Source organism: Conger conger, chromosome 13 (assembly GCF_963514075.1).
Source record: "Conger conger chromosome 13, fConCon1.1, whole genome shotgun sequence".
NCBI lineage: Eukaryota > Metazoa > Chordata > Actinopteri > Anguilliformes > Congridae > Conger > Conger conger.
Genome location: NC_083772.1, coordinates 46,468,453 through 46,496,361, shown reverse-complemented (window position 1 = coordinate 46,496,361; position 27,909 = coordinate 46,468,453). Strand labels below are relative to the sequence as shown.

General features: G+C 42.9%; 2 protein-coding genes across 2 annotated transcripts; both read right to left on the bottom strand.

The window, feature by feature from the left end:
* Positions 1–14: 14 nt before the first annotated feature.
* Positions 15–12,876, bottom strand: LOC133107974 (sialate O-acetylesterase-like). Its single transcript, XM_061217337.1, has 10 exons — positions 12,751–12,876; positions 11,806–11,967; positions 11,290–11,444; positions 11,036–11,174; positions 9,902–10,079; positions 8,539–8,660; positions 7,328–7,461; positions 5,755–5,903; positions 4,613–4,799; positions 15–3,111 (listed from the first exon to the last, which is right to left on the bottom strand). Exons 1-10 carry the CDS (start codon positions 12,806–12,808, stop codon positions 2,872–2,874), a joined length of 1,524 nt encoding a protein of 507 aa, XP_061073321.1. The 5' UTR covers positions 12,809–12,876; the 3' UTR covers positions 15–2,871.
* A 3,938-nt stretch (positions 12,877–16,814) lies between these two features.
* LOC133108170 (sialate O-acetylesterase-like) lies at positions 16,815–26,647 on the bottom strand. Its single transcript, XM_061217607.1, has 10 exons — positions 26,526–26,647; positions 25,847–26,014; positions 25,406–25,569; positions 22,727–22,865; positions 21,736–21,928; positions 19,198–19,340; positions 18,781–18,914; positions 18,153–18,307; positions 17,797–17,983; positions 16,815–17,360 (listed from the first exon to the last, which is right to left on the bottom strand). The coding sequence occupies exons 1-10, from the start codon at positions 26,581–26,583 to the stop codon at positions 17,121–17,123; spliced, it is 1,581 nt and encodes a 526-aa protein (XP_061073591.1). The 5' UTR covers positions 26,584–26,647; the 3' UTR covers positions 16,815–17,120.
* Positions 26,648–27,909: the final 1,262 nt, after the last annotated feature.

Below are 27,909 nucleotides of genomic sequence, written 5' to 3'. Positions count from 1 at the left end.
CATTATTAGCCAACTACAACTGTAGAATTATTAGTGTACATATTGCTTAACAGATTGAGATGTAACTAAAAGCAACATCTGATTTCAGAGGCTTGCGGTCGAAACAGTGGTGGCCACTAGCGGAGTGATCTGTCAACATCGATTAGGTACAGCTAAGAGTGGTCCAGACCAACCTTACGAAAGTATCACTTACAGAAGGTATACTTAGCTAAGAATATTTCTGGAAACAGGCAGCCCAGGAAATGCAGGCTATAATCTCAAACAATCTCACAGATTGCCTGTAGATTACCCTATCTTTTGAGTATACAATGTACTGATTATTGATTTCTGTTGTAATATCATTGTAAGAGCAAAGGACTTTTAGTGAGCAAGCTATCCCACGCACAGTAAACATACATTATGCATTTAGCAAAATAGAGCAGACAGACTGAATACATTTCGCTCACACATCGTCAACTGGAGCCTAATTATTTCAGATCATGAACTAACAGCAGCTAAGAGTGGTCCAGACCAACCCTACGAAAGTATCACTTACAGAAGGTTAACTTAGCTAAGAATGTTTCGGGAAACACGCTGAAACGTTAAGGTACCGTTTAAGGTACAATGTCGACATAACGTTAAGAAGGCTTAGGGAAACGCAGCCCAGAAAATGTAGGCTATATAATTACATTACATTACATTATTGGCATTTGGCAGACGCTCTTATCCAGAGACAATCCTCCCTTCAAACAATCCCCTCAAACAATCTCATAGATTGCCCATCAAACTAATTTAGAAATATCTACTTCATGTAGTTGGTAAATTCATATTGCTATTTAGTGCACAATCCACAGTTGTGGTTCACAAGGGCCCCCAATTTAGTTTTTGGAATCACGGATCTCTGCACTATTTCTGTTTTGAAATTATGTTGTAAAGTATACTTGTTTAGAAACTACTAACCTTCAAACGCACCAAGGCCCTTTCTCTCACACTGATGGCATGTTCAGGTAACAGGGGACAGCTTGTAAGGTAAATTGGGACATTCATTTTCAGAAGTGGAAGTTCAGCATTACGCTCGGGAGTGGATAACCCACATGACCTCCGCAAGCCCAATACGAGGTGAGCGGATTAACCGGAGATACCCCCACGTCTGTGTGGGAGGCGAAAGGGCTGAGATTTGGTTGGCACTCAGGCACAATCGGACATAGTAAATGATATCTTATAGAAGGGCTGAACTTAGTAAAATAAGGAATCAGGTGTTGTGTGAATACAAAGATAATTACAATAAATGAATGATTTGCATAATTGATAAAATTGCCATCGTATTGCAACTATTAACGCTTAAAACAAGTGTCCCAATTTAGCTGAAATTATTGTCCCATTTTACCAAACACCTTTTGGTAAAATTGGACAGTGCTTAACATGCTTATTCACGAAAAAACAATGTGTATTCGGTAAATGTGTCTAGTAAAATTAAAACACTTAATAAAACACGTAATCATAATACAGTTCTGCAGATTGTTAAATAGTCTGTTTTTGGTTTAACACCCTTATTATGCAAAAGTGAAATTCGTTATTATGTCACAGCGCTTTCCGAGTGATTGGCCTGACCTGACGTCCTTCAAGGTTTTGCCACTATTCTTCCCCGGGACACGAATTGTCCCGGTTTTTTGTAGTACTTCTAAATATCGGAGTTCCAAATAAAATCGGATTTTTCTGAATTTGGGCCATATGCCTATACTTCTTTTTAATTGGTAGCAGAAATACGAAAGTTTACCTTTTCACCTAGCAACTGCACGGGCTGTCACTCTGGCGCGTGCATTCACTTTAACGACCCCACCGTAGGAAAGTTCAGCTAGCTACTACCCTATAGGTATTCTCGTAATACTTTGATTTATTTTTTATTTATTTATATTAAAAAAGAAAGGAAAAAGACAGACAACGTACAACTCAAGACTAGGCAAAAAGAGAGCATTTTTGAATGGATAATGGCGCGTCAAATGTCCCGGTTTTTCACAAATCAAATGTGACAACCCTACTCGGAAGTCAAGTTTTTCCGACCTACTAGGAAAAGTGCAACATCAACATCAAATATCAACATCTATCTAGCCTATCTATCTATATAAATTAATTTGAGACAATCTGTCGATAAATCGATATATCTATACAAATTATATAAAAGACATGGCACTAGCTAACGTTACTTGATACTGGTGTTGAGTATCTATATATCTATCTGAGAATGTGTTGAAATGATTTAACTTAACGCCAGTGTCCCGCCCGACTCTTTTTGGGGCAATTTTAATTATGGCATTTCTGCATTCCCTGATTTTCTGAATAAAAATATAATTTATGACCTGAAGAAATTCTACCATCTCTGTGTGTGTAAAACACAGAGGAGTATGGAGTTCATTCTCTCACACATCCAACATCTGTGTGTGTGTAAAACACAGAGGAGTATGGAGTTCATTCTCTCACACATCCAACATTTTCTTCCGCAATGTTAAAAATAGTTTTTTTAACAGCTTTATTTTGCCTCACTTTGACTACTGCTTGTCCATCTGGGGAAAATGTGGTAGTGACGCTTAGACAGACCAATGAAAAGGTCCACGCCAATCATTTAAAATTGTAAATCTACTGATGCAGTATCTGAGTCCTTGTACTGCAGGCTTAGATGGTTTCCACTTGCTTATCGGTGTAAGATGAGTGTGCATTTTAAGGTATAAAGCTCTCCATCGGATGACATGTTATATTACTGTTTTAAACGTTGCTTTTACTTGTTCCATAACTCATGAATGTAGCTACTGATCTTGTTTTTAACTGAAGCATCGTTTTACTGGTCAGATTTTTTACATTCCCAGCACCGATCTGCACAAACAGTGATTCTGTGTTTCAGGGCTGCGGCCAGCGGTTCAGGGTGAAGGGCGGGGCGGGAAGCCCTCGGTCGGCGCTGTAGACTGGGCAGGCTTTGAACTCACAGGGCCAGTCACTCCACGCGTAGCGCAGGCCCGACACCACACTCTCACACCTGGAAACAGACACCTGCACGTATCTCTCCCCCCACTGCATTGTGGGAGCTGGCAGCCATTTTGAACTGCCGTTGCAGGGCTTTTTTTCTTCGGTGCAGCAGATCTGGGTGGGAAATGGGAGACAGTGAGGAGAAATGGGAACAAGTGAAATCCAAACTTCTGTTAAATATATGTGTACAGGGAGGGAAAAAACACGAGCACGTGGGACGTGGGAGACACTTGGTGACAAAAGGTGAAGCATAGTAAAGTGCTGGCCAGGCCTACAGTGGAGGAGACCACAGGGACTATGGATGTGGGGCTTCTCTGGGGTGGATTTGGCAGCAGCCTCAGCGCCTGAAACAGCACCATACTAGTGGTATACAACAATTTTATACATGACTGGATGTGAAAACACACATGACAGGGGCCAGTGCTGGAGTTTGTGAGTCGGTGACGAGACTGCTGAACGAGACTTATCTAGATGAACCCAGAGACGATCTTCACTGATGCAGAAAATACCTTTCATCTGCATATCATATCCCCCCATGGTTAGAAACCAACAACGGGTTTTTCATATTTTTTTGTTTGGCAGGAGAGCAAATAACTGACACGGTAATGTTGCAAGAGGTGGACAAATAAAAAAATGGTTGCTTCTATTGTCTGTTTGTGGGAAACTATTTGTTTCTGACAATCTATTATTGGCCAGCTTTGAACTGGGCTTGTTCAAAAATAAAAGTAAAAACATGGAACTGGAAAAAGCAGCAAAGGTTTTTTTTCTTTAAATAGCAATTGCCTTTGGCGATGTGTCCTCTGTGTTGATTCTCAATTTCACCATACGAGTGACTGTCACCAGAGCCAAACACTCTTTCTAAAAACTTAATGGTACAACAGTTAAGATTGTGTTCAAACATTGTTACAAGACCATTGTAAATCCCTTCCCATCATTGAAAAAGGCTCACTGACATGTTGACTTACACTGTGAGTGGCCTGTGTTTATAGTCCTTAAATTCGGGTTTCATAATATGCAGTTGATGGGCCAACACTACCAAAACATTGTATAACTAAAAAATAGTTCAAGCTTATTGGTGGAAAATTGGTTCTAATTGCCACAACCAATGATGTTTCAACGTCAGTGTTTACAGAGAGGGGGGAGGGAAAAACAGTGTTGTGGTTTGAAGGTGTTTGTTGCTGCTATTCCTCTTTTGACCGTTAAAAGTCCAAAATGACCTATTGTACCTTTAAAGAACTGCTTAAAGAGCAAGAGAGATTAAGTGGGTCATCCATACTTTCAATTGAAAATGACAGAGGCAGGAATTTGGTCCCGTAGATTGGCTTGGTGGATAATTTTGCGTGATTTCCTTTGATGATTTCCTTCTAAATGAGTGCTAGTGCGTATCCCTGTGCCTCGTCTACCGTCTGTGGTTCTGAATAGCTGGTGCATGCACACTGCAGGGGTGCATGTGGGTGATGTTATTGAAGGGGAGGGAGGGGGGCCCAGAGTACAATTTGCACCGGGGCCTGGCAGTTTAGTTACACCACTGGGAGGTGATGTTGATGCTTTACCTCAAACACAGATTTGGTGGGGGTGACAGACTGGCTGAGTGTAGGTGATGTTGATGCTTTACCTCAAACACAGATTTGGTGGGGGTGACAGAGACTGGCTGATTGTAGGTGATGTTGATGCTGTCTCCAATCAGCTGGACTGAATCAGGAAATGGGCCCTGGAAGGACACGCCCTTTTCACCGTACGCCACGGCTCGTGCCCCCAGTGTCAGCCGATAGGCCACGTCCTGCTTGAACCGCGGGTGGATACTGCAACAGAGATGGTCCACTTACAGAATGCCCATAACTGCTCTCCAGGGAAGAAAACAAGTTTGCTAGCCAGCAAAGGAATTAGCAAGTAGCCTATTGCTACAGCCAAAAACTGCTGAACCAAAACAAGTTCAACCATATCATTTAGCTGGCTAGCTAATATAATATAAAATCAATAAAATCCACCGCCTTGAGACTGCCGTTCTCAAACACACAAAAACTACAGGGGGCGCATGGTTAATATGCCTACGACATCAACATGACGCCCCATCAACATTACCCCCTTGAAAAGCACCTCCTTTTACTCATTTGATGCTCCCATTGTACGAATGTGACAGCCAGTGTCCAGTAAAAACATGAAGTAGTACTTCAATAAGCAGGAATGCTTCATGAATACATGATATACACTCATTGAGCACTTAATTAGTTACACCAGCTTGTTAATGTAAATAAACAATCAGCCAATCATGCGGCAGCAACTAAATGCATAAAAGCATGCAGACATTAAGACATTCAGCTGTTTTTCAGACCAAATATCAGAATGGGGAAGAAATGTGATCAAAGTGACTTCCATGATTGTTGCTGCCAGACAGGGTGGTTTGAATATCTCAGAAACTGTGGATCTCCTGGGATAACAGTCTCTATTGTTTGCAGAGAATGGTGTGAAAAGCACAAAAAAAACATTCAGTGAGCAGCAGTTCTGTGGGCCAGTCTAGTCAAAACTGACAGTAACACAAATAACCACACATTACAACAGTGGCATGCAGAAGAGCATCACTGAATAGACAACGCGCCAAAGTTGATAAGCTACACCAGCAGAAAAAAATCTAGTCTAATAAATACCTAATAAAGTGCTCACTGAGTATATTGATATATGATAATTACATGAGCCCAAATTCAGAACTTCAGATCTGTTTCCAATAGAAAATGATATGAACTTCTCTGTACCCCTTACCTGCCCCAAGGTGACTTTTCATCAGGCAGGTCCAGGGCGACGGCCATGAAGGTGTTATTCATGCGCGGGTTTGGAGCAAAGCCGTTGTCCGCTGTCTGGTGCCAGCGCAGAACTGGGAAACCGTCTTCAGTCTTCTTCCATGTGCTCAGCTGGGGACGAACCAGAACTATCAGCACACCAGCAGCACCAGTTAAAAAAAATTTAATCAGACATTCAGTCAGTCAGTCCATCAATCAATCAACCAACCAACCAAAAAAAAAATATCTTGTAAACTGCGATTTACAAAAAAGGCTTCACAATCAGCCTGGCAACTGAAGCTGTAGCTTGGTTAGGTTCCACCAAAAACACATCTTTGGTCTTCCAGATCACTTCAGAGGTACAAACATATTTTCATGAGGTATGGACTTGAAAAGATCAATTCTGCCAAAATGTATTAAATGAGCTCACTTGCATACTTTATTCAAGATGGCGGAAATTACAAATTTGAAAATTTTTGTAGCAGTCTATATTCTGACCCAAGTAAGATACTGTTATTGTCAGGTTCTGTGTTTTCTGTTTTTGTCCAAGTCCTTAGCGTTTGCGTTTATTGTTACCCTCTGTGCACACTGTAGTCTGTCTGTCAGCTCATTCATTCCCTGTCATTTGTTTCACCTGTCTCCCACTTCCTGCTTGTTTCGCACACCTGATTATCATTTCACTCTCGTTACCTGTGTATATAAACCTCTCCCTGTAGTTTATTGGCAAATTGGTATGTGTACCGACCATACTCTCCAGTTTTATTTTCTGATTGACTTCTGGTTCTACCGGTTTTGTATTGGATCGCCGTCTCTGGATTTACCCTTTTGTTCTGATCAGACCCGTCATGTTTGGACGTTTGGCTATTCGTTTTTTTTTTAGTTTTTTTTTGACCGCCCGTTGTGACATCGACCACATATTGGATTATCCCTACTTAACCTGTTTGCTTGTGTATCGACCCTTTGCCTGGACTCTCATTTTCGAACTGCCTAATCTCAGTCATTACTGTTTGCTGCATATTGACCCCTGCACCCCCTTCGTCACCTGTGGTCTTGCTCTTGGGTTCATTGTTCTGGTCCTTGAAAGATTTTTTTTTTTTTCAGATTCTAAATAAGACATGTTTGAAGATTGTTTTGACCCATTTTATATTTTAATATATCCAGTACCCAATAGTAATTTCCCATTTGAAATTTTACATGAAGTAAAATGATGAAATTTCAGGATCTAACAATGTGATTTGTGATGCTGTAAAGGTTTGTTGAAAAGTTTCATGATGATAGGATGACTATGCACTGAAATGGTGTCCAGTAATATGTTTTTGAGAATTTTTTTTTGAGAATCTGTCACAGACAAGGCCAAGCTTGAGAGCCCTGAGGCAAAATGGAAAACGTTAATTTAAAGGATGCAGAGTTAACTTCACTGCCATTTCCACAGCTGAACTGAGAAACGTATAAGTGCAGTTGTCGTGGAAAGGAGGAGCCGGAACAAAAATGCTGGTCTTGCCTGTTTGGGTCCTGTTTGGGTCCGGCCCAGGCACAGAGGCAGAGGTGACGTTTACCTGGACGAATCCAAAAGGGAAGTCTGGTGCGGTCTGTCCTCCTGAGCCCAGGTGGAACGCCGCTCTCCAGTCATCGATCATGGCGGGGAATGAGCAGGAGTACTTTTCCAGGTGGTATGCTGCGTTATCCTCACCTGGGCCAGTCAAAGCAACACATTTATAATGACACTCATTCTTAAGATGAAAAAAGGAGAACCAAGGACATGAAAAGAAACCCCACTGATGTCAAGCAGTTGCATGTCTGTCCATAGACTTGGGCAATTAATTATGCACCAAGGAGAAATGAAAAAACAGTCACACCACAATTCACACCAAAATTAATTTTGCTTTCAAGACTGGTCCTTTTTCCATTTTTTTGAATAACAAGTGTTTGTTTCATTTAATAGAAAATTTAAGTTAACATACAGAATAATAACATCCCTCTTGGCTGGCCCCCCAGCGTCCGCCATCAGACCCCTCCTACTTATCCAGAATGCAGCAGCTCGTCTGGTCTTCAACCTTCCCAAATACTCACATGTCACCCCCCTGCTTACTTCCCTCCACTGGCTGCCTGTCATGGCTCGCATCAAATTCAAAACATTGGTGCTAGCCTTCCAAGCAGTTAAGAGGTCTTCCCCAGCTTACCTACAAAAAATCATCAGACTCTACACCCCTGCCAGACCTCTTCGTTCAGCCTCCACAGGCCGCTTTGCACCTCCCCCTCTCCGAACCTCCACCTCACGCTCACGACTACTGTCTGTTCTGGCTCCACGGTGGTGGAATGAACTCCCCGTTGAGGTCAGAACTGTAGAATCTCTCCCCACCTTCAAGCGCAAACTGAAGACGCACCTCTTCAAGATGCACCTCTCCCTGTCCCTCCCTGCCTCCCTGTGAACCTTAATTGTTGTCTTTCTGTGATTTACTTTGTGTATCGGTATTTTTAGTTGGCTAGGTAAGCAGTGTTTGGATAGTTAAGTTTAGTCACTTCTGCTTTGTTGTTTGTTTGTTTATTTGTTTGTTCAAAAATAAATAAATAAATAAATTCAAATTGTACTTCCCTCTAGGGTCTTTCAGCGCATTTATCCCTGGTTATGGGTATGCAATTTGTTGTACGTCGCTCTGGATGAGAGCGTCTGCCAAATGCCATTAATGTAATGTAATGTAATAAATGTCACAAACAGACAAGCAGAACCTTTATTCTATATATAGAAGAAGCATCTCGGTACCCTAACCTTGATACCAAATGGCTCCCTTGATTGTCATGTTGAGGAAAGGATGGATCATGGCATTCCAGAGCACTGAGTTTTGTCTCTTTGGTGCTGGTCCCATGTCGTCTGGAGAGGTATAAGAGTCACTGCAAGACAGAAATGAGAAAGGCTTGAGCACGGCTGAGCCCAGTGCCATTGGAAACATGCAGATGGTGTTTAGGTTGTGTTGTGTTCACAGAACTTGACACCTTGAATAATGGCTGTCACATTAAATAATCAATCCACCTACAAAACAAAATCACATTTTGTGGTTTTTGTGTACAGCCATTTACAGGCAAGTCACACAATACTATTTTAATGCATTATAGCTCCAGCCCAGTCCAAGGGTCAACAGAGGCCCCCTAGTGACCATGGTGACAGAGCCATGACACTGCTCAGCTCAGACACAGAACTCCTGCACCCAAAATATGACAGGAAGCAACAAGGTTTTGTTCCAGATTCATTCCTAAGCGAAACACAAAAAGTAAACAAAATACGGGTGCGACCACTGTCCCCTAGTTCGGCCGGTTAACAAGCACCCCCTGCCCAGTCACGTGCAACTACACTGGACAATGACGTCTATCTGGGAGCATGAACTCAAGGATGCACAAACATTTCACCACCAACATTTTTTACTCTATCATAGCAACAAGAAAACCTTTGGGTGTTTTTGGGTTTTTCTAATATTCTCCTCATTGAATAGGAAAATAAACCAGAAATTCTTGTGTAATTATACCACCTCCTTAGACTATAAACATCTGTGACTAAATAAGGAATACATACGTAGACAATCTTACCATTGTTTTTACATGTATAAATGTCCCTTTCCAGATTCAGTGGTCATTTCTTGTCTTGAACAATCCAATAGAGAAATACATGCAAAAAGGATGTGGGGGTCTGTATTTACATTGGTCATGTGTTTAATACCCGACCCGGGAGTTTTGCACTGGACTGATTGAGCACAGAGGACTATAGAGGACAATGCAAGCTTTCCAACGGTATATACCATGCCTATTCTAAACACATAACCACCACTGCGGGTGCAGCATAAACAACTTGAATTCTTGCTTTATACAGCATACTGTAGCGCATGTAGCTGTGGCATGTTTATTTTCCAGTTCTGCTGTGTCCAAAACAGGAACCAGACCGAAACCAGACTGATTAGAACGACAAGTCAGTCAGTTAGTCAGTCAGTCAGTCAGTTAGACAGTCAGTCAGACAGTCAGTCAGTCAGTCAGTCAGTCAGTCAGTCAGTCAGACAGTCAGACAGTCAGTTAGACAGTCAGTCAGTCAGACAGTCAGACAGTCAGTCAGTCAATCAGTCAGCTGTTTGGTCCCATGACATCACCTGCTGAACACGTCTTCCTGCTTCTCCAGGCCACACTTGTGAAGGGCCTGGGAGGAGGACCAGGCCTCCACAGGGGTCCCCCCCCAGCAGGACTCCACCAGCCCCACCGGGTACCCCAGGACCTGGTACAGGTACCGCCCAAACAGCCAGCACACTGCCGAGAAGTGACCCACCCGTTCTGTACAAGCCAGATTAGAAACACATCCTGTCAAAGCACATCGCTGCTCGTCTCTACCAGACAGGTTTGACACTTAATCTGTTTATGGATGACAAACAAATAAGTTATGTCCTTTGTTAGTAAACATACATTGGGAAACCTGGGCACATGGCAGAGACAGAATGATTTCAACTTGCATTATGATCTAAATTCCCATACAGTAATGGAGGCATTGAATTGTCACAATCACATGGCTAATTATATAATTACTGATCAACTGTGACCCTCATACTAGCAATTATTTGGCATAATACACCAGGTAGAGGTGGTAAACTGGTACAGTGCACAAATACACCTGTCAGTGAAAAACCCAGAAAAAGATCAAATGGATCTATTTTTGCAACCATCCTATCCTAAATCCATCCATCCATTCATTATCTTAATCCTCTTATCCTGAACAGGGTCGCAGGGGGGCTGGAGCCTATCCCAGCATACATTGGGTGAAAGGCAGGAATACACCCTGGACAGGTCGCCAGTCCATTGCAGGGCACACACACCATTCACTCACACACTCATACCTATGGGCAATTTAGACTCTCCAATCAGCCTAACCTGCATGTCTTTGGACCGTGGGAGGAAAGAAGAAACCCACCTGGAAGAAACCCACGCAAACACAGGGAGAACATGCAAACTCCACACAGAGAGGCCCCGGCCGACCGGGATTCGAACCCAGGACCTCCTTGCTGTGAGGCGGCAGTGCTACCGCCTATCCTAATTATTATTAATTTTATTTCATTTGAATTAATCTGTTTTGTCTTTCATTTTATAAGCCTACACCACTGCAAACCATTATTAGGAGTAGTCTTATTTTACAAATGTTGTGTTGGCAATGTAATCACACTTTTTATGTGTCGACCTACTTTCTTTTTACACTGGAAACACTGGAAAAATAAGAGAAAGGTAAAGAACACCTTTACCTGCAGTGGGGACAGACCAGGGCATCTGCACCTTCTGCAGATCAATCAGCTCTTCTTGGCTCAAGTTTAAGGCGGCCATGAAGATTCGTACGTTGGGATATTGTGGTGCGAGGGCCATCTCAGCTGATGCGTTGAACACCTGGAAGGTGGCCATAGCTGTGATGGGCGTGTCTTAGTAATGCGGTTACCTGACACTTACAATCCTAAAATGCGCCACCTCTGTCAGTCAAGAGAAAAGCATAAAATGTGACTACCTGAGAAACAGTGAAGTACATGTTGCTTTGCCCTCCACACATCCACACGTCCCCGAACATCAGGTCTGTCAAGGTGACCTGGGAACCTTGCTGGGAGACATTCACAGAATAGGGGCCACCGGCCTTCGTGGGTGGCAGAGTCACCCTCCATACCCCTGTAGACACAGACGACCCATCATGATCAGCACTGTGTGAGCCCGATCCCGGAAACCCACAACATTATTCATGAACTTGAATGTGGTATTTATTGGGAGCTGAGGGGAGGTGTGTGAGTAAGTGGGGTAGTTTTTGGTTTGGAATCTGAAGAAATGGGCTGTACGCTAACCAGCAACCCCCGCCCATAACAATCTCTTATGGTCAAATTCCTTCCACAGAGGCTTGCAGATTTAGTCTTGCTTGTCTGGCAGGACATTCAGGTTTTTTTAAACCAAGGAGGCAAAGCCCAGTGTCATGTGATGAATGTCATCTTCCCCTTTCTTTCACACTAAAAGATAGAGGCACCCACAGGCTGCTCACCGTTTTGCACATACACATCTGCTGTGTGGTAGAGGTTTGTTCCTTGTAAAATGACAGAGACTTTGTACTGGTCTGACCCATATCCCCACAGCACTGCACGAGCCGGAGCCTGCTGCAGCACCATGTGATCGCCATAATAGGAGGCGAAGCGGACGTCCGCACCTGAAACAGCCAAACAGCATTTAAAAGCACTTCAAACAGACAAGAAACCAAACAGAGGGCGGTACAAAACCATCAAATTAGTTTTCTTTGTTATAAAGGACACACCCTGCCATCTTCATTTTACGTTAGGGACTTTTATAATGACGGTCCCCAAATGGGTACGCCCGAGCAACAGGGTGTGCTGGTCTGTGGGTCCACCTTCTAATCAGTCACCAGTTCAGAGCAGAGATTCAGGCTGCGTGAGAAGGCTATAATCAGCTGCTCTATTTGGTTATATGAAGTGCTAACCGGAACGGAAACATCACTGCGATCCCTGCTATACTGTACAACAATAGAAGCAATATTAGAAAATATTTTCGTGTTCAAAATCATGAGAAGGCAATGCTGCGAGAGGAACAGACCCTGTAACTCTGTCTCTTGCCTTCCAGCAAAACAACATTTTCTCCGACATGCCTAGCCTATTCTTGTATTAAAAGTGAATTCTCTGTGATTAAGATAGTTAATATATATTTTATATTTTATAAACAGAAAAATTAATTGGCGTATTACTGTCGTATTCAACAGGAAAAGCACAGCAACAGTCACAACGTCAATCACAGAGTAGCTGACAGGAATGCCGCCTCTTTATATTCCTTCTTTAAAACCTACTCACACAAAACCAACATCAACGAATGCAACATTTTACGCTACCGGTTTCCGACAGATCTCTCTACCGTGCTGCAATAGTGAAGAGCACGCACAGTAAATTAACATTATGCATTTTGCAAAATAGAAAATACTTACGAACAACATTCAATGCAAAAATTACGCAGAGCAGGCTGAACACATTTCGCTCACACATTGTCAACTCAAGCCTGTAGCCTAATTGTTTCAGATCAGGAACTAACTTCTGTTTTGAGCAGAAGATCACGTGGCTGTCCTGACAGCTCGTCACCTGAAAACGCTGTAAGATATGTAAATCATATCACGAGCCAATTATGTGTTCTTTATTGCATCTTATGGTGTCATAAAATTATTTTTATTATTTCGGAGTGCCTGACCCGCAAATGTAGACGTTTACAAGGTGGAAGAAAAACTAGCTAGCTACTGGCACCTCCAACAGCGCTATTGGAACAGCAAGGAACGCTATCGGAACAGCAAGGCCATTTCCTTTGTTTTTGCAATACACCGAATACATTTGGGTTTGAGATAAGCTGAACACGAGACGAGTTCAGATTTTCAGCTTTTATTTCTTGGTATTTATACCTAAACTACTTAGAATATAGCACCTCTGGTGTCAGACCACCCAATGTTTAGGCGTGCAAAAGTATTGGAACAGACAGTATTTAAGTAAATGAAAATAAATAACTGCATATCCCTTTCTTGCAATAATTGCATCAAGCCTGCGACCCATTGACATCACCAAACTGTTGCATTCTTCTTTTGTGATGCTTTTACAGGCATCCTGAGCAGATCCCTTCTTTCTTCGCTCTTTGGCCTTTCCAACAATTTGGTAGAGGTTAATCTTGGTCTATAAATCAGTCAATAAAACTTTGTTACAGAACCTTTGTGGCTCATCTCTGTACTGCTTTGCAAATTGCAATCTCGCCTTTCGATTCTTACTACTGATGAGTGGTTTGCATCTCGTGGTATTGCCTCTATATTGCTGCTCTCTAAGTCTTCTTAAAACTGTTGATTGAGATACCTTTACCCCTGCCCTGTGGAGATTGTTTGTGATGTCACTGACTGCCCTGTGGAGATTGTTTGTGATGTCACTGACTGCCCTGTGGAGATTGTTTGTGATGTCACTGACTGCCCTGTGGAGAGTGTGTGATGTCACTGACTGCCCTGTGGAGATTGTGTATGATGTCACTGACTGCCCTGTGGAGATTGTGTGATGTCACTGACTGCCCTGTGGAGATTGTTTGTGATGTCACTGACTGCCCTGTGGAGATTGTTTGTGATGTCACTGACTGCCCTGTGGAGATTGTTTGTGATGTCACTGACTGATGTTTTGGGATTTTTCTTCGCAGCTCTCACAATATTTCTGTCATCGACTGCTGTTGTTTTCCTTGGTCGACCTATTTGATGTCTGTTGTTCAGTACGCCAGCAGTTTCTTTATTTTTCAGGACATTCCAAGTTGTTGTACAAGCTATCTCTTTCTCTCAAAGACAGCTCTCTGGTCTTCATGTTGGTTTATCTTTTCTAACACAAATGCAGTCTTCATAGGCAAAACCCAAGGCTAAAACTAAGAGTGCACATTCAGAACTATTTATTATTTAACCAATCAATCTAACAGGACACATCTAGGCAACAGGAAAACACCCGTCTGTCACGTTCCAATACTTTCTGACCTAAAAATTGGGTGGTCTTCATTTCAAGTCAAAGGTGTGGGAGTCATTAGCATTATGGTGGTAAACCACACCCATATTGATACATAACATAATGTATATATGTATATATATGCAGATCTGCACAGGGCTGAAACTCCCCTGTACCCCATGCATTTGTAAAAGAGCACAGGATCATGTGACAATACCACTCTCCTCAACCGCAGAATTTCACACTTGTCTCAATACCATGTCCACTTTTTCAAAACACTTAACACATTCACCATATCATTTGACTATGTGAACTAAACTGTGGATATTTTTGCATTGCTTTCATACTAAAGGCATTCAATCACCACTTCTTCCAAAATTCATGAATACCTCTCTCAGTCAATGTTCACTACCAGCAAAAGTTTGTCCAAATACAGCAAATTTTGCAGACATTTAGATACTCTGTTCAAAACAGTTAACTTTCAGTTCAAAACCCAATAAAATTCTGATCATTGTGGAAGGAAATATGCTGCATTTTGGCAGAAAAATTACAGTTTTTTACAATCGTTTTCACACTTGTCTCAATACCATGTCCACTTTTTCAAAACACTTAACACATTCACCATATCATTAGACTATGTGAACTAAACTGTGGATATTTTTGCATTGCTTTCATACTAAAGGCATTCAATCACCACTTCTTCCAAAATTCATGAATACCTCTCTCAGTCAGTGTTCACTACCAGCAAATGTTTGTACAAATACAGCAACTTTTGCAGACATTTAGATACTCTGTTCAAAACAGTTAACTTTCAGTTCAAAACCCAATAAAATTCTGAAAAATTCTGAAAAATGAAACTATATGCTTGAAATACATAAGACAGGTCATTCTGATTTGAGCAGAAAGTTTATTCAGTTTATTACATTTTTTTGTTTGCAGCCTTGTTACCATCTATACAAAAGTTATCATACTTGCATTGAAATGTGCATGTATATAGGGAAAATATAGATGTAGTTGTCACTGAAGAGATTTTTCCACTTTTTTCTGCTGTATATGTACTGTTGAAACATCTGGCTGTCATTTCAGTGAACAACCTACCAAGGTGTTTGTTGTTTGTGCCCTGTTACCACATATACAAAAGGGGCCACCTTTGGATTGGCATTTGCATTCTTTAGCCTTGGTGGGGAAAATGGATGCAGCCAGAGGCAGAGGAAGAAGACGTCGCGGAAGAGCATCAACCAAACCAAGTTCAATTGATGTGTATATTACAGCAGTACTGTGATTTCAGAAGTCTCCAGAAAAAGCAGATGTATCAGTGCACATTTGTCTTTGACTCACTACAGGACCCAGCGGTTACCTCACACAGGGGGGAAGGGAAAGAATGTTTACGCCTCAACAGGAGGATACAATAGTTGGGATGGTCATTGTCAATAACAGCATCAAGCTAAGAGAAATATGCAACAACATAATCGCAGACAACAACATATTTCCAAACATTGACACTACAACCATTCAGGATGAAACAGTTCCCTTTGACAGGAACTCTGAGGGTGTCAAGGAGCTCAGATACCAATATGAAGTTTATGAAGGTATATGTGAAGGTTGGACATGGTATTGAGACAAGGAACAATATGAAGTTTATGAAGGTATATGATGTTGATGAAAATCTATAGCCAAATGCAGAGGACAGGATGGATGGGCCAGGCCAACAGTAGACTTCTGATACTGATAGGCAGACAATACATGTGCAAATTACTGTATATAGTGAAAATATTGCTTTTTGGTATGTATTTGTTATTGATTGTAATGTACTTTGAGTAATTGATTGTATTGTATTTTTCTTTTCTGAATTACAGTATATTGCACTGTGAGAACAAATGTCAAAATACTGTAAACCCTTTGAAGAATACTGTTGCTTTTGTGATTTGTTACATAGTAAAAATGTGGGATTCTGGGATTCCAATATAGTAAAACATTCATTCATTTACAGTTTACTGTAAATTTAGCACACTTAGTCATGACATCTATTGTGAGAGGCAAACCAACAGATCAGAAGTTTCTTTAGCTGCTTGGCTTGAAATATTTGTGGATGCAAAAATAGAGGAAAGGGAAACATAATATATGTATTTAGCAATGCTCCAAGTTGTTTGTGTTTTGTAGTTCATTGTACATTGAGTGACAAAGTAGTCTTATGGGAGAAGGCATGCGCTATAGTTATGGCAGCAAGAGTCACTTTTGGGTGAAATATTAAGTGTTTTGGTGGTTGAAGTGCCTTTTGCACCAAAGGTTAACTGATGTGCTCAGGTGTGTGTTTCAAAAGCACACTGTGTGAAGAGTTTTGAAAAAGTGGACATGGTATTGAGACAAGTGTGAAAACGATTGTAAAAAACTGTAATAACTACTAATTGTGGCATTTCTGCATTCCCCAGATTTTCTGAATAAAAATATTATTTCTCACATAAAAAGATTCCACTGTCTGTGTGTGGGTAAAACACAGAGGGCTCTGCTTCTTGGACTGCATTTTTAATAACTTATGGCAAACACATTATTAAAATATCATTTTATTGTTTTCAATGTGGTATTTCCGGGTATTTCCATATTTATTGAATATCAAAAAAAAAAAGATTTATGTGATATTTGAATATACAGGATGCATTGTAATAGCTTGAAGGCTCTCATAAGGTGAGAACATTCATACAATCATCTTACAGTACAATTTTAAACTGATAAAGTGTCATAGTGTATGTAGCCACTGATCTCGTTTTTCTTAACTGAAGCATTGCACTATTGTTTTACTGGTCAGATTTTTTACATTCCCAGCACCGATCTGCACAAACAGTGATTCTGTGTTTCAGGGCTGCGGCCAGCGGTTCAGGGTGAAGGGCGGGGCGGGAAGCCCTCGGTCGGCGCTGTAGACTGGGCAGGCTTTGAACTCACAGGGCCAGTCACTCCACGCGTAGCGCAGGCCCGACACCACACTCTCACACCTGGAAACAGACACCTGCACGTATCTCTCCCCCCACTGCATTGTGGGAGCTGGCAGCCATTTTGAACTGCCGTTGCAGGGCTTTTTTTCTTCGGTGCAGCAGATCTGGGTGGGAAATGGGAGACTGTGAGGAGAAATGGGAACATCCAAACTTCTGTTAAATATATGTACTAAACACTACTAAGCACACCCTGGTGGGCTGCAGGACCAGCCTCATACAGCCCGATACACCTGGCGCTGGAGGCCTGCGAGGGCAAGAAGCTGAGGTCGCTGAAAAATGCTGTTATCTAGATGAACCGAGAGATGATCTTTGATGATGCTGAAAATACCTTTCATTGGCATATCATATCCCCCCAAAAAACAAGAACGTGTTTTTAGTTTGGCAGTAAAAAATAAAAAATAAAATAAATAAAGTAAAAGTAAAAGATAGCTAGCAAAAATAAAAATCAAGTGGTGCACAAAAAATAAGAAAAGTACCTCAAACACAGATTTGGTGGGGGTGACAGAGACTGGCTGAGTGCAGGTGATGTTGATGCTTTACCTCAAACGCAGATTTGGTGGGGGTAACAGAGACTGGCTGATTGTAGGTGATGTTGATGCTGTCTCCAATCAGCTGGACTGAATCAGGAAATGGGCCCTGGAAGGACACGCCCTTTTCACCGTACGCCACGGCTCGTGCCCCCAGTGTCAGCCGATAGGCCACGTCCTGCTTGTCCCGCGGGTGGATACTGCAACACAAGACCCGCTTTAAGAGGACTCTGTCCCATGGTCACCACTCGTTCAAACTCAAAGGTCCCTTCATGCCATGGAGAACAGAGGTGGACAGACTCAGGAGGACCTGTTGGGTAGAGCTCATATGACACGGCCCGAGTCTGATCCATTTCCCCCATCCCTTACCTGCCCCAAGGGGACTTGTCGTCAGGCAGGTCCAGGGCGACAGCCATGAAGGTGTTCTTCATGCGCGGGTTTGGGGCGAAGCCGTATTCCGCAGTCTGGTGCCAGCGCAGGAGTGGGAACCCCTCACTCCTCGAGCTCCTTACATTGGTGGAGATCTGGGGATGACCAGCACAATTACAGGGGGAAGGGTCAGGTTTCAGAGCCACAATTAAAAAGGGAAAACACATTCTCTATTCTTTCTCTTAGCTTACTTACACCGCTAGTGTTTAGCAAGGTAAGCTAGCAGTTTGGAAAAGTTGTGCCATGAGAATGGAAATGCATCTGCACACCTAGCCAGGAAAAACAGACACCTCAATATCACATGCCACAAATAGTTCTTCAGATACCTATCCATCTAGTATTTATTTTATTTTTTTAAGTTTCAACCTGTTAACTAGTGTTATTTAGCCCAAAGGCAGGTGGGAGACATACCTGTAGGACTCTAAAAAGGTAATTCCTGTATCTGACGTCAGAAGAGAACTGCCAGGCTTCTCAAACTCACTCAACACATGGAAAACCGGGCCAGGGTTTACCTGGAGGAATTTCTGTTTGGGTCCGGCCCAGGCACGGAGGCAGAGGTGAGGTTTACCTGGACGAATCCAAAAGGGAAGTCTGGTGCGGTCTGTCCTCCTGAGCCCAGGTGGAACGCCGCTCTCCAGTCATCGATCATGGTGGGGAACGAGCAGGAGTACTTGTCCAGGTGGTACCGTGTGTTTGACTCACCTGTGATGGACAGAAGGCTGTTTATGGTTAACTGACCAAATCCACCGACCAAAACCAAACCATAAATACCTGGCACACCAGAGGTGATGAAGACAAACTATATTTGCTTTAGCAACTGCATGACATGAGATTCTGATTTCATCTTTTGCTGAGTAAGTATTGTAATGAAGTTTCACAGTTCTTGATTAAAAAAATTAATTGAACACCTCTCAAATTCAATTGTTGTGAAATGTGTGTTATGTGGGCGTTTCTACATGGAAAGACCCACAGGCTACGGTCTCACCTTGATACCAAACGGCTCCCTTTATGGTCATGTTCAGCAAAGGGTGTATCATAGCATTCCAGAGAACGGAGTTTTTCCATGCAACCATAAATTGAGACATCCCTTCCAGGAGATGAGGAAGTGTGCCAGGTATATACAGATAACTGCCAAAATAAAGGAAAAAATCAGTTGCTTCCACAGTGGAGTGCTTCCTGAGCTAATTAAGCAATTAACAGGCCAGTATTCTCACGGTCACCCATTTGAAGGAATCTCAAAGACTTTGATACAACAGATTGGCAATTCCCTCCATGTGGAATTTGTACTTTAACTGCTAGTTTAATACCTGAACCGTTACCATCTCAACCTATACGCCAGTGGAGGATGGGCATCTCCCTATAGCTGGGTTCCTCTTTTTCTCACCACTGTTTGAGGGTTTCTCTAGATAGCACGTGTCTGCTTCACGTGCTATCTGGAATCTTAGGGCCTTATTTCCCCCTTTCGCTTCCCTTCTGTTATACTGTAAAGTGTCTTTGTGGAAAGCGCTATACAAATAAAATTGACTTAAAATGAATTTCTTTGGGCAGGCTCAGCAAGAGCTTCATGCCCTATCGGGACTGCTAACGTTTCAGGGGGAACAGTAGAGGAGGACGTTTCAGGGGGAACAGTAGAGGAGGATGTTTCAGGGGGAACAGTAGAGGAGGAATGTTTCAGGGGGAACAGTAGAGGAGGACGTTTCAGGGGGAACAGTAGAGGAGGACGTTTCAGGGGGAACAGTAGAGGAGGAATGTTTCAGGGGGAACAGTAGAGGAGGACGTTTCAGGGGGAACAGTAGAGGAGGACATTTCAGGGGGAACAGTAGAGGAGGAATGTTTCAGGGGGAACAGTAGAGGAGGACGTTTCAGGGGGAACAGTAAAGGAGGACGTTTCAGGGGGAACAGTAGAGGAGGAATGTTTCAGGGGGAACAGTAAAGGAGGAATGTTTCAGGGGGAACAGTAAAGGAGGAATGTTTCAGGGGGAACAGTAGAGGAGGACGTTTCAGGGAGAACAGTAGAGGAGGATGTTTCAGGGGGAACAGTAGAGGAGGACGTTTCAGGGGGAACAGTAGAGGAGGATGCTTCAGGGGGAACAGTAGAGGAAGACATTTCAGGGGGAACAGTAGAGGAGGAATGTTTCAGGGGGAACAGTAGAGGAGGAATGTTTCAGGGGGAACAGTAGAGGAGGACGTTTCAGGGGGAACAGGTCTTCGACAGATAACAACCAAAAAACTATGGATGCTATGATCTGGGGTTCCTTCATTTTGCCAGTTTCCTGTATGTGAATGTTACACTCGTGGGAGCAGCTCCAGTGAGACAAACTATTAAAGTAGAGTAGCAGACAGTATATTGATCAAATGGAACAATCTCTATGGAGCCAAATCAAGGTCAGATACAACAACACATCTACTGTGGGCATCATAAGGAGCTGCAACACTGCTTTGAATTAAGAATGGAAAGATAGGATAGTATCAACACACATTTTAAAATGAATTTTGTTTGTTTTTCTCTGCATTTGAGAAACATTAGTCATACATGTAGGCCCTCTCACAACAACCTGTCCTCTGAACTGTGTGCTGGTGAGGCTGCTTGTTTAGAAATCTCAGCTGTTGGATTTGGGACTGAAGTCAGCATGTCAGCCAGCACATACTGTATCCTGCACTCTATTAGGTATTTATTACTTATTGTTCTTCTGCTGCCGTAGCCTATCCACTATCCAAGAGGTTTGACACGTTGTGTATTCAGAGATGCTCTTCTGCATACCACTGTTGTAATGTGTGGTTATTTGCGTTACTGTCACCTTCCTGTCAGCTTTCACCAGTCTGGCTATTCTCATCTGACGTCTCTCATTAACAAGGTGTTTTTGTCCGCAGAACTGCTGCTCACTGGATGTTTTTTGCACCATTCTCGTGCGTGAAAGTCCCAGGAGATCAGCAGTTTGAGATATTCAAACTACCCACTAACAATCACCAAAGGTCAAAGTCACTTAGATCACATTTCTTACCCATTCTGACATTTGGTCTGAAAAACAGCAGAACCTCTTGACCATGTCTGCATGCTTTTATATATTTAGTTCCTGCCAAATGATTGGCAAGATAAATATTTGCATTACCAAGCTGGTATATAGGTCTACCTAAAAAAGTGCTCAGTGAGTGTATATTTGGGTGATCTGTGTTCCAATTACAACCGTGTTTATACATAGTCTTTTGAGAACAAATGTAATTGGATACATTAACAGAATCTGAAGTCATTATATTTCATACTTGGTTGCAAATCCTTTGCAATCAATTGATACCACCAGATGCTGGGTGTTGTCCCAGTGATGTTCTGCCAGCCCTGAAAATCTCCTTTGGTTTTACATTTTTGGTGATTGAATTGTCTTGCTGCAAACTGAAGCTGACTGCCTGCACTTTAACCTCATATTCACCTTTTGAAATTCAACATGCTGGAGTACAATGGTGAATCAGAGAAGTGCAGGCTTGCCATACAAGGCCATATCAGCTCTATTGCATTGTGGGTCATCACCTGCTGTCCACCTCTTCTTGCTTCTCCAGGCCACACTTGTGCAGGGCCTGGGGAGAGGACCAGGCCTCCACAGGGGTCCCCCCCCAGCAGGACTCCACCAGCCCCACCGGGTACCCCAGGACCTGGTACAGGTACCGCCCAAACAGCCAGCACACTGCCGAGAAGTGTGTGAAGGCCGGACCTCCCAACAGCTCTGTGAGAGGCACATCAGACAAACAGCATCCCATTACTAAGGGTCACACTGCTGCCAGACAGGACGTGGCGTCTGACACCAGGCTAACATGAACTCACCGTGCTCCGAACACCAAGTCACAAAAAACGGTTTTCCTGTGCACGTAAAGCAGAATTCCTTCCGTTTTCATAAAAACTTGGTACGAGTCGCATACGCGATCCAGTTCAGCATACAGTCAAATGGTAATAGTGGTAATAGCGTTCCACTGTGACATTGTGGTGGGGAAGCTGTTGCTAACGAGAGACGATGAACCAGGCAGGATTATACGGCAGTGTTTGGACCATTGTGAGCGAACACAGGGATGTTGTGCAGGTATCTGTCGTTTCTATATTATAATTGGTCCATTTCACATCAAAGTGTTTTACTGTCTGGGATATTCAATAAGCAACCATAATCATAAACCACATTCCTCAGGAGAAAAACTAACATTGAACGGACTTCTGGTGGAAGTGGCCGCCTCCCGTGTTGTGTGAGTTTGCACGGTGAGTCTACGTCAGGCATCCCCTCCATGCTGGGTTCTCCTGCATTAGTATTTTCACCCTGAAGACGCTCTAGTACTTTCACTTATTATGACTGTGTATTAGCATATGTGCGAGCTCATGTGTGTGTTTGCTCCTGAAAATAAAAAGAAACATAAGTATTTGTGCATTACTGCCCGGAATATGCACTCTAATCATTCAGACTCATTTCAACAGCGATGGGACTCAATTTGTGGGAGACCTATTGAATTCACAAATTGGAACATGGAAACACCTCTACCTGGAGAGGGGACAGACCAGGCCAACGCTGCCCTGGGAAGATCCATCAGAGGTTCATTGCTGACTTCTAATGCGGCCATGAAGATTCGCACGTGCTTGTATTCGGGTGCGAGGGCCTGCTCGTCTGAAGCATTGAACACCTGCAGGACAGAAGCAGTTTAACCATAATGATAAACGTTATAGTTTAAAGGTAAACATGTCTTCTGTTCATCCGGTGACATTCCACACTTTGCTCAGCGCATGTAAAAATGTAAAGCCTGTGCATTATCCTGCGCAATCACAACATGCTCTGACACTGTGCACATGAACCAAGAGCCATTGTTGCAGCCACTGAGAATGGAAATCTTGTGAAAACAAAGTGTGCAATGTTCTGATTCAACTTCCTATATCGCCGTGTCAACCACTGTTCTGGCTCTTAAATACAATTTCCTGCTAATTTCCTTCATATTTCATCATTAGTGCACCCAAGATCCAAACGGACTCAACCTAAACAGAACCATCAACGAGCTCCAGCGAGCGGGGGGGGCTTGGGAAGATGATGAAGAACTCAAAGACAAAGCAAATGATAACAATGCAAACCTGCATTGTGTTGATTCATTTGTAATTATTTTCCTTAAATGTAATTAAACTCATGTTAAACTATCCAAGTATGAGCCTATTAGTTAACCTCCGTCTTTTAGTTTACTTCTTCTTTTGTACAGTCGTAGGCATAACTTTGGGCACCCCTGGTCAAAAAGCCTTTTGCAATTAATATCTTGGTGAACAAAAGCGAACCTGACCTCTAAATGTTACAAAGGTTAAACATGACACATTTCTTAAAATTTTAAAGCAAGATTACTTTTAATATAATTTTTTTACAGTTTCAAAATAATAAAAAAGGAAAAAGGCCATGTGCAAAACCCTGTCAATTTGTTCTTCATAACCTTGGACAACTATATCAGCTTACAAACACTTCCTGTATCTAGCCAAGAGTCAATTCTCACTTTTGGAATTTTTCCCCATTCTTCCTGGCACCTCTAGCTCTAGAAATATTCTTCAGCCTCCGTACATGCACAGCATATTTGAGATCTCTCCACAGACTTTCAATAATATTCAAGTTCGGGAGACTGTGGTGGCCATTCCAAAACTTCATCCGTCTTTCCTGGAGGTACTTCATTGTTGATTTTGAGGTATGCTTTGGATCACTGTCTTGCTCTTCAACTTCAATGTCTGGACTGACCTTCGACCATTAGCCTCTAGAATTTCTTGATATTTGGTGGAATCCATTCTGCCTTCCACAATATGATAATATACACTCATCTGAACATTTTCTTGGTCTTCCAAACCTTTGACTTCCATTTATCTTCCATTTTCTAATAATGTTTCTAACAGTGGAAACAGGCAGTTTGAAACGTTGAGTTTTATGTAGCTTTCTCCTTCTTGGTGGAAATGAATCATCTTCATTCTGATATCTTTGGAAAACTGTTTAGAGGAAGCCATGGTTGTTAACACCAGACAGAATAGCGACTGGATACTTTATAAGTCATGGAGTTACTTCAGAATAAAAAGTTCAGCCCTGGAATCATTCACCATTTAAGCCCTCACAAGTAAATGACCTGGGTCTGGGCCTTAGTAGTCATCTTTTTAAAAAGTAACAAAGAATAATCTAAAAGGTTTCCCAAACGTTTGCACAGGGCCCTTTTCATTTTTATAATTTATAAACAGTAAAAAATGAAAATAAAAAGCAATCTTGCTTTAACATTTGCAGAAAGGTTGCATGTTCAACATTTACAGCTCAGGTTTGGTTTCCCTCACATACAGACACATTGTAACAGACATTTAAACCAGGGGTCCCCACACACCACTGTAATAAGCACAATATGAACATGGTCATTCTATTCTTCATGCAAAGCTATTTCTGGCATAATGTGGTTAAAGGGAAATAATCAATTTTAAGATGAAAAGCACCTCATTACGAAATATTAACAGCTTGCAATTGGCAGCAATTGGGCTTTGAACAAAAACCAGCATACACAGGGGTACTCCAGGACCGAGTTGGGAAGAACCTCACATAGTAAAATAGCATGCCTAAAATACGTACCTAACGCATGACCTAGGCACGTGACCGTGAGATCGGGTCCCAGTGAGAGTCACACCCAGCATGTGAGAGGTGAGAGGTGAAAGGTGAGAGGTAAGTCTAGAGGAGGGGGCAGCCTGGGACAGTGTGCTACCTGAGAGAGAGTGCAGGTCTAGAGGAGGGGACAGTGTGCTACCTGAGAGAGAGTGCAGGTCTAGAGGAGGGGACAGTGTGCTACCTGAGAGAGAGTGTAGGTCTAGAGGAGGGGACAGTGTGCTACCTGAGAGAGAGTGTAGGTCTAGAGGAGGGGACAGTCTGCTACCTGAGAGAGAGTGCAGGTCTAGAGGAGGGGGCAGCCTGGGACAGTGTGCTACCTGAGAGAGAGTGTAGGTCTAGAGGAGGGGACAGTCTGCTACCTGAGAGAGAGTGCAGGTCTAGAGGAGGGGGCAGCCTGGGACAGTGTGCTACCTGAGAGAGAGTGCAGGTCTAGAGGAGGGGGCAGCCTGGGACAGTGTGCTACCTGAGAGAGAGTGCAGGTCTAGAGGAGGGGGCAGCCTGGGACAGTGTGCTACCTGAGAGAGAGTGCAGGTCTAGAGGAGGGGGCAGCCTGGGACAGTGTGCTACCTGAGAGAGAGTGTAGGCCATGTTGCTCTGTCCCCCGCACAGCCACACGTCCCCGAAAAGCACATCCGTCAAGGTGACCGGGGGGTCGGCAGAACCTTGCAGGACAGCAATCACATCATAGGGCCCCCCGGCCTGCACCGGGTCCAGGGTGATCCTCCATACTCCTGCCAGAACAGCCAGGGGACCAACAGCGTGAGCGCACGGTGGGCCCTGATTCCGCACATGCAGCACATTAAAGATGGCCTCAACAGAGCGAGAGTCTTCCACAAACAGGTGGTATAAGTGTTGGATATGCAGGAACTAACAGCAATACATTTCTGCAGCAATGAATAGACTGCAAATGTCACTGGCAGGCATTTTCAAAGTGTGGTTAGTGGAAATAAGCTGTCAGCTTCCTCTTTGTTTCACACTGTAAAGCCGACGCGTCTACAGGCTGCTCACCGTTTTGCACATACGCAGCTTTTTCAGCTCTGCTCCCTTGTTCTTCTCCCGAAGTGACAGTGACACTGACTTTGGACCCGTTTGCCCCATACCCCCACAGCACGGCTCGCTCCGGCGCTTTCTGGAGCACCATGTGATCGCCATAATACGAGGCGAAGCGGAACTCGTCTGAAAATAAAATAAACACATACATGTGCCTTACAAATAAAATCTAGGAAATAATGAAAAATATGCCTAGCTTCCAAATTGCTACATAGCACCAACTTCGATACAAGCAATGCCGATGTTGCACTGTCCTAACGTTTATCACTGATGAGTGCCTGTCCGTAGACATGTGTTACCATGTCAGCACACTTATATCGAGAAATACCGGTGGGAAGTGCAGCGGCGGTAAGTGACAGATTTCTCTTTCAGGCACATCTGCTCAGAATGTACCTAGCTAAACAAGTCAGGGATTCTTCACGATAAGAAGACATTTTAATGACAAAGTTAGCTAATGTGTCAAATCAGTAACGATATGAACCAGGTCGTTGGATACGTAGAGTAACTTTAACTTGCTACTCTGATTTCATAGTCACGCTTTTAAATAAACACGTTTTCGGCTATTTAAAATCCGAATCGATTTGCAGTTGCACAAATGATTTAATATAATTGTTTCCAAATGATTTAAACCACTTACCAGCAGTGTTCAAACGCACAGCGACAGAGAGAAAGCACAACACTAACCGTGTATACATGTTCAAACCATGGTTCAAACCGACTTGTTTTCAATGAGGAAGTATACATGTGATCGTAGTCATGTGACCACATGGTTGTTTTAAACTGCCTGTTAAAGGGATAGTTTATTTTTTTGTTTTATAAAATTAGAATTTTCTGTTTTGTGTAGGCTATGTATTATTGTACTGACCGTTTTTTAGACGATGGATATTAGATCGCATAGCCTACAAACATAGGATATAAAATGACCGTCATTCGCCGGTTCATGTTTTAAAGCAAAAAAAAAAGCACAAAAAAAAAGAAAAGAATAATAATAAAAAAATGTCAACTTCAATTCAATTCAAATTTATAAACAAACAATAAACATTGAGTGCAGCTTCTCAGTTTTTATAAACTGTAGAAATTACAGCACATTTTATACACATTCGCCCATTTCAATCAAGCTTTGTCACAAAGCAGCTTTACAGAGAAACCGGTCTCCAAGGGTACGCCTAGGGCAATACTGGCAAAAAAAAACTCCCTGGCTAACAGGAAGAAACCTTGAGCAGAACCTGACTCAGTGGGGGAACCAATCTGCCTCTGGTTGACCCGGTTTGTTGAAAGAATGGTTTTAAATACAAACAGATGAATAAAAGTACAGAAATGTTCAATCTGAATAAAAAGTCAAAGAGATAAGGTAGAGGGATGGCAGGAGCACCAATGGGTGGCACGGTCAGGCAAGGGGACAGGCTTGGTGCTACAGCTGAATCAGCAGTGGGTGGCACGGTCAGGCAAGGGCACAGGCTTGGTGCTACAGCTGAATCAGCAGTGGCAGGAGGGACGTGCACAGCTGGTCTTTGGCTAGAGTGTCTAGTGTCTGCACCCCGAACATGAGCAGGTAATTTGTTCCATAGGACAGGAGCACAATAAAAAAAAAGGCCAGGGGAAGAATATATAGAGAGGAAAGCAAGGGCCCAAGCACAGATCCTTGTGGTACTCCGTATCTAACCCTGGATTGATAAGAGGAGTCATTGTTGAAATACACAAATTGATATCGGTCTGATAGGTATGATCTAAACCAAGAGAGAGCCTGTCCACAGAGGCCTACATTTCAGGGCATACATTTGGGACAAATGGCTTCACAGCTGGTTGTGTTCAGTTGCTTCATTTGTGCAGATGACCAGGGATGACCAGGGATGACCAGGGATGACCAGGGATGACCAGGGATGACCAGGGATGACCAGGGACGACCAGGGATGATTTTCACATGGGCTGGTTGTTACACTGCTTATCTCGCTCCCTACAAGACGCTGTTCAAAGATTTTGGGATCAAAACGTTCAGTTTTGGGGTCATTTCATGAATAAGC